General features: G+C 41.5%; 1 protein-coding gene across 1 annotated transcript in view; it reads left to right on the forward strand.

Annotated features, from left to right (window-relative positions):
* The window catches only part of LOC115790339 (TRPM8 channel-associated factor homolog), a 30,849-nt gene extending 26,476 nt beyond the window's left edge, over positions 1–4,373 (forward strand). Inside the window, exons 8-12 of the mRNA XM_030744167.1 lie at positions 183–396; positions 938–1,174; positions 2,348–2,565; positions 2,757–2,870; positions 3,462–4,373. Coding sequence (XP_030600027.1) covers positions 183–396; positions 938–1,174; positions 2,348–2,565; positions 2,757–2,870; positions 3,462–3,704 — 1,026 coding nt within the window. The 3' untranslated portion in view covers positions 3,705–4,373. The remainder of the gene's footprint in view (positions 1–182; positions 397–937; positions 1,175–2,347; positions 2,566–2,756; positions 2,871–3,461) is intronic.
* The last annotated feature ends 3,198 nt before the right edge of the window (positions 4,374–7,571 follow it).

Consider the following 7,571-nt stretch of genomic DNA (forward strand, 5'->3'; position numbering starts at 1 on the left):
TTATAGCTAAAACCAAGAAGTAAAAAGTGACCATAACATCTGTAATTTTCTTGGTCTTTCAGTCTTTGAATTTTGTGCAGTCATTGCATATTTAGTCATTCCTTCTTCTAGTACCGCATCTTTCAGTCTATGGTATAAACAATTCTCACATTGCAACAATGCATTTTCCTTTTCATCTGCAGATTCAGATAGGCTGTCAAGCTGATAGACTGTACCATCATGATGAGCTGAAAAGACCACCGTGTGTTCTTGAGCGATTTGATGTCAGTTCAGAGATGATACAGATTTACAACCTTTGGGGAGGACTCATCTACCTGGTGGCCCCACCCAATACACAAGTGGAGGAAGTGGAGGTCATAGTGCAAATGGCTATACATGCTCCATATTATAAGTCTGGTGAGTCTGTGGTGGATGATACTTTGTGTGTACCTTTGCACTGTTTCTTTTTTTTTTTTTTTTTTTGAAGAACATAACTTTTTTTTTGAAGAAGAAGAACATAACTCTCTGTGTGGAGTTTGCATGTTCTCCCCGTGCTTGCGTGGGTTTCCTCCGGGTACTCCGGTTTCCTCCCACATTCCAAAGACATGCACTTACTGGGGTGGCTACGCTAAATTGCCCATAGGTGTGAAAGGTTGTTTGTCTCTCTGTGTTGGCCCTGCGACAGGCTGGCGACCTGTTCAGGGTGTACCCTGCCTCTCGCCCTGTGACAGCTGGGATAGGCTCCAGCCCCCCCGCGACCCTGAACAGGATGAGTGGAAGTGAATGGATGGATGGATGGAAGAACATAAAAGGCAATTTGAGGGAATGAGGGCAGCATCTTCCCAGTCTCTCTGGTTCTAATCAAAGTATTTGTTGGGACAATTCAGATAAATGCATTTTAGTTTAAGTGTCCAGTAAAGCATTTTAATAGATCCATTTCTCTAATTGTTCATTTCAGGTGTGACAACTGTGGCTGAGTGGTCATTGCTGCGCACAGCTCCTTCACCCTGGGCAGAGTTGGAGTTTGAGAACATCATCCTCATCGTGCCATCAGATGCTGTTCGGGACCTGGAACGACCAGATGAGCTGGCTGCTCTTTGGGATGAAATCATGAGGGCTATTGCAGATCTGGCTGCCAAACCACACAAATTTCCCCGCAAAGAGCGCTTTGTGTCAGATGTGCAGATTTCTCATGGTTAGTGCATGAGACTCCAAGGGCATGAAGTTTGACCCAGCAAATGCTGGGTGACAGTCTGGATACACATGAACCAGTCTGTAATAGAGCAAACAGACAGAAGGACAACCATTGGGATATATGCTTATGGATAATTTTGAGTTTCACCAAATCAACATGTCCATGCTAACAGCATTATACTGTTATAATGCTGGATTGTAACAACTTCAAGGAGCAGGAAAAAAGGTGATACACTGGCTAGTTTTTGACAGTGGATGGACCAAGGGGTTGCCCCAATGTCCAGGATAAGATAAATCAGGATTGTTTTGATTGCGGACAGTGGTTAGCATTGTTGCCACACAGCAAGAAAGCCCTAGGTTCGAATTCTGGTTTTACCCATACAGACATCTTGCAGCTGACTTTGAGTCTTTCCTCTCCTTCTAAAGCCAATTGTTGCTTTACTCAGAAGCTTCTGATAGTGTCTTGATGGCTTATTGGAAGTCCTGTCCTCTGTCCTCTGTCCCTGAAGAACCCCTGTGTTCTTCAGGAACCTGGTTGTTGATGTGGCAACAAATCCTCTAAATCCCACCTCTACAGGAAACACCTGGGTACATCAGCCACGTTGTTCTGCCTCAACTGCTACATCTATACATTTCAGCCTTTTGCATTGCCGTGTTTTACCTACTGCATCCTCCTGTGGTACTGTCAGCTTCACAATGTACAGGCCCTTCTGTGATGATGAGCACAATATCAGGTGCAGCCTCAGAGTAGTAATCACGGGTAGGAAAGTGAGCTTCTGATCTAGGTCAACCTGCATCTTCTAGTCTCAGGCAATATTCAGGCAGGTAGGTTTCAGTCTTACAGACTGAGTTGTTAGATGCAGTCCTGCTTTCACAAAGGGCATCTCCAGACATAGGCAGAGGTAGGGGATTATTGGTAATTCTCCTTTCTTCCATGATGTCACCAGTTGATATGGTGTAACAGGACTGATTCCTGATCATATAGATTACTGAAGAAGACAGCTCACTCAGGTGGTTTGGGACATTTGTTTTCTGCAGAAGAGATTGAAAACACATGAATCCACTTCTGTCTGCCTTTTCCCATGCACTCTGCTCTGTTACAATAGGACCTAATTGCACTTTCAGGTTTTGTGAAGTATATGTATATATAAAATCTTAATCTTTTCCTGTTCAGGTTATATGCATGCAGGTTATCCTGTCATGGCACATTCAGACGCAGCTGCTGAACTGGTCGGTGCTAAGAAAGGTAAAGGCATGTGGGGCCCCATCCATGAGCTGGGACACAACCAACAGAGAGGCTGCTGGGAGTTCCCATCACACACCACAGAGTGCACATGCAACCTGTGGTCAGTGTACGTCCATGAAGAGGTGCTGGGCATCAACAGAGCACAGGTGAAGTAAATCACATGTGTTTTTGAGACCAATGGCTTGAAAAGTTAATGTTGAATTGTTACGCTTTTCACATCAATCAGCATCAGAAACACAACTCCTCTTATTATGTACTATGATGACAAAACACTTAACTTTGTTTTACTGAGAGTGCAATAATTCACAGTCATCTCACTCCATGTTGTTCAATGCAGGCTCATGAAGCTGTAAATGCAGAAAACCGAATAAATCGAATGGAGGATTACATCAAGGGAGGCAGAAATATCGACAGCTGGAGCATGTGGGTGGCCCTGGAAACATATCTGCAGGTAAGAGAATTAGATAGAGAAACTATGCACAATGGAGTGACTCATTTTAACTGAGAAAAAAAAAAAAGATTTCATATAGGACTCAAAGTCTTTAGCTCCATTGTATCGTGTCATTCTTAACATCTACCAGGTCATCAGCAAACAACTTAGGTGTAGGGTTGGGTTTATGTTGCATTCACTGGCGCAAAAGGTGGGTATGTACTATATGCAATGCATAGGGGCACCGCACAAGCGATGTGGCAAAATTATTTCCCTAGTTGCATTTCCGTATTTAACAGCTGTGCATATGATATGATCAATAACAGAGGCACGACATTGATTAGGCGCCCCTGTGCTCCTTCACCCCCCCCCCCCCCCCCCCCCACCACCACCACCACCACACACACTCACAAAAGGCGCTCCAGCTTTCGAGAATGCGCTCGATCGCGACTGTTTTAATTGAAACTACAGGATGATACCTTCTTTAATCAAGTCTTTCAAGAAAGTGTGGAGACAGAATTAAAACAGGATCTTTGCAAATATAAATGAAAGCAATACTTTAATGCACATAACATGACAAGCAGCATTCTGACTTTGTGTCCTTGTTTGTAGCTCCAGGAAAAGTTTGGCTGGGATGCCTTTAAGAAGGTGTTTGCTGCTTACCACCACATGAGCAACTTCCCCGGTGACAACAAAGGAAAGATGAACCTGTATGCTGAGACTTTCTCCCAGACTGTGGGGATGAACCTGACTGGATTCTTTAAGGCCTGGGGCTGGCCCATTGAAACAGCCACTGAAGAGAAACTGTCCAGTCTGCCTCCCTGGAGTGATCACCCCTTGAGCCAGTATGACTGAACCTGGTTTCAATGAGTACTGATAGCTTTGCATGAAGCGTACAATGGGCAATACCGTGATCTGACTTTATTCTTTGTTATAGTAGTTTATAGTATCTGAATAGAGAAACAGAAATAATGTACTGTAGTTGCAGATTTTGAAATTGACCTAATTATGATATTATTGTTGAGAGAAAGTATAGTGGGCTTTTATTTACAGGTAGCATCCAGGCAGACTCGACTTAAATCATGTCAAGGCGTTCCACTACTGTGGCACATATATTGAAATCATTCATCTTCCAGTGTGCTCTAAGTACTCTTAAAACACTAATACTGTTGAAGATGTGGATTTTCCTAGCTTTTCTAATGTATTTCTATGTTTAAATTAAATTCTGGGGCATAATACATTGGTCAGACTTCAATTAAAATAATTTTTTGTGTTTAATTTCACTGCGCTAATATCTGTTTGCTCTCAATTGAATCAACACTAATAAACATTCATTTGACCTCTCATTGATTTCCTTTCTCATTCAGCTCTTGAGTGACACGAGTTTAGGGTCAATCACTTCTATGTTGAAGGAGATTATATGCCAGATTTCTCCAGTGCTGTTTGTATGAATCCATGTGTATTGTTTATTTGGGATGTAGGACCAAAAATGTTCCAAACATTCTCAATAATATAATCTATGTCTAAATAAAAGGTATGACATTTGCATGGTTATTAATATAGAGCCTTTATCATTTGGGTTTACAGGGCTTTTTATAGGACTGAAGTCTGCAGACTGGCTAGGTCACTTGATCACCTTAATATGCTTCTTCTTTAGCCGCTCCTTTTCTGCCTTGGAGGATTGTTTTGTGTCATTGTCATGCTGGAAGACCCATCCACAACTCATCTTCAGCATTCTGGCTGAGGGAAGGAGGTTCTCATCCAAGATTTTACACTACATGGCCATGTCCATTGACCCCTCAATGCAGTGAAGTTGTCCTGTACCCTGAGCAGAAAAACAGCTCCAAAGCATCATGTTTCCAGCTCCATGCTTGACTGTGTGGATGGTGTTCTTTGGGTCATACTCAGCATTTCTCTTACATCAAACACATTGTGTCATGTTGATGCCAAACAGCTCGATTTTGGTTTCATCTGACCACAGCACAATCTCCAAAGCCTTCTCTGAATCATTTAGATGTTCACTGACAAACATAAGACAGGTCTGCACATGTGCCTTCTTGTGCAGGGGGACCTTGTGGGTGCTGCAAGATTTTAATCTATTACAACGTAGTGTGTGACAAATGGTGTTCTTGGTGATTGTGGTCCCAGCTGTCTTCAGATCATTAACAAGCTCCTTCCATGTAGTTTTGGGCTACCTACAAATTCAGCAGGAGAGCAAATAATTATTTCCTTCACTGTGAATGGCATTGGAAGGATTGTGGTCTTGGGTCAGGAGGACTACCTTTTTTTTTTTTTTTTTTTTTTTTTTGCTCTGGTACAAGGTGATAGCTCTGATAACCTCTCTGCAGGCATGCACAAAAATCTCACTTCAGCTGGTGGAACATGTGAAAGCTGGAGGACTGGATCTGATTGTTAGGCAGGCATGGAGTTAGGCTGCAGATCACTCAAAGGAAAAGATGCGGCACACATCACTTTGAAGGGAACAAGGTGTCAGGTGTGGCAGGGATCTACTTCTCTGAACACCAGCATGAGATAGAGAACCTGCTTGTCCCTCCTCTATTCCCATCCTCCTGGATGGTTATGGTGTGAGTATACATTACAGTGCTGTTTATCCAAAAGATGTGTGAGAGCCAGTCTCTGCAAGCCAAAAATATCAATCACATTGTATAGTGACAGTCACTATCTATTAAATCATTTAAATCAGTAGCAACTGCGGGAGTAACACAATATCATGTGAAACAACATGCAAACCAACTAGTTTCCTTAAACAGTTTATCAGAGAAGACCTAAGTGTGTTTGTGAATGCAAGAATGTAGAAGAAATCAAAAACCTTGTAGCTGAGAGAGGAGGCCTCCTGATTGGTGGATGTGCATGGCACTGAGTACAAACACATTGTGGGCAAAACCGATTTCTCAGCTATGGTGTGATGCAAGACTTATACTCTATGCTGCCTATTAGCATTAATTACTCTATGCTGCATACCTCTGGTATTCTGGTATTTCTTTCACTGTCTTTCAGTGAACAAGATCTTGTTCAAAATGGGCTTGAGTCCCCTGGATCACACACACACACACACACACACACACACACACACACACACACACACACACACACACACACACACACACACACACACACACACACACACACACCAGCACACTCATTATGAAACCAATAAACAGTATGCCAGTTTTGCAACTATAAATTTGACTGAGACAGCAGTTAAGTCGTCCAACTTATTTCCTGACTTTGCCATACTGCACAGTAAAGAACACAGTCAAGTGTCCTTCTGCAGCATGGTTAATAGTCAATCAATATCAAAATACTGCTTAATAATAAACTGCTCGGCACCAGCTCATGGTAGGCCAAAGCATTACTGTCATATGTGCACATGGATATAATGCCCCAAATGTGAGAATTAAGGTATAACATCATGAGGGGCAATGAGGAAATTGTTTAAAGTGTTCAAAACGGGGTGCCTGGGTGGCTCAGTAGTGGAGCGGGCGACCACATGCATACGCCGCGCTGCGGTGAAGGCGGTGTTGTCGTTCATGTGTCTGTGTGTCCTCAGTGTGCCTGTCTTCCTGTGTGGTCTCAAGTCTGCGTTCCTGTCTCCACGTCCAGTTGTTCATGTACTTGCATCCCATGCTCCAACATTTCCCAGCCCCGGAGAGTTTCTCGGTGTTTTGTTTATTAGTTTTTATTTCAGTTTTGGATTTTGTGTTAGCTTCTCGATACCCTGCCTTCAGTTAAGAAACTAAAACAATATTTAATTATTGACTGAACAAAAATCATGCTGCCTTGCATACTTTGCAAAATTGAAAGAGAACATTGAAATTAATTGAAAACAAAAGGTATTAAATGTGACTTCAGTAATGTTAAGAGTATAAGTTTTATAGATTACAAAATATATAGAATTCTCATACAAAAAAGTTATAACATTTTCAAATTATATTTCATAAAATATAAATTCTTCTGGTGTAAGGAGGGCAGTGTGTGGGTGTTGGACTATATGTTTGTTTTTTCAGGTATCATTCTCTTTGAGGGGAGACTGGGGTTTTCTAAGTCTTCTGCAAGTGTCACATGGTCAAATAGTAAGAGTATGAGCATGTAGAAGCCAGATAACTAGAATGCCACACATCAGAGTGTGACACATCACATCTGGAGCAGAGAAGAGAAAGCTGCTCTTTCCAGCCACTCCCATAAGCAGGTGGACAAGATTTCTGCAGAGTAAATAGGAGGTAATGGAATTTTTTTTTTCATAAAAACATACATCCATTACTTGTAAAGTATTTCAAGTGTGTGTGTTCAATTGACTATAGGAGCATTAAACTATGTGTTACTGTAGTATCTCCAGATGTTATGTGATTTCAGGAAGAGGATTTTCTCCAAACCAGAAAAGAGCCCCTTGCTTCAATTGCTCCCATGGCCACATTTTTGAACCCACAAATTAAAAAAAAAAAAAGCAGGACCTTAAGATTCTCACACACACACACACACACATATATATATATATATATATATATATATATATATATATATATATATATATATATATATATATATATATATATATATATATATATAGTTTATACAGTTACAGTTTTTGATTTAGGAGTTCTTGAACAGGTGTGCTGAGGCAAAGTTAACAGAGTGCCTAGAATTCAGCAGTTAGGCAGTGCACCTGGCAGCTGTTTTCAATTGGTGGATTTCTATGTATGG

The sequence above is a fragment of the Archocentrus centrarchus genome, chromosome 13 (assembly GCF_007364275.1).
Source record: "Archocentrus centrarchus isolate MPI-CPG fArcCen1 chromosome 13, fArcCen1, whole genome shotgun sequence".
Lineage (NCBI taxonomy): Eukaryota > Metazoa > Chordata > Actinopteri > Cichliformes > Cichlidae > Archocentrus > Archocentrus centrarchus.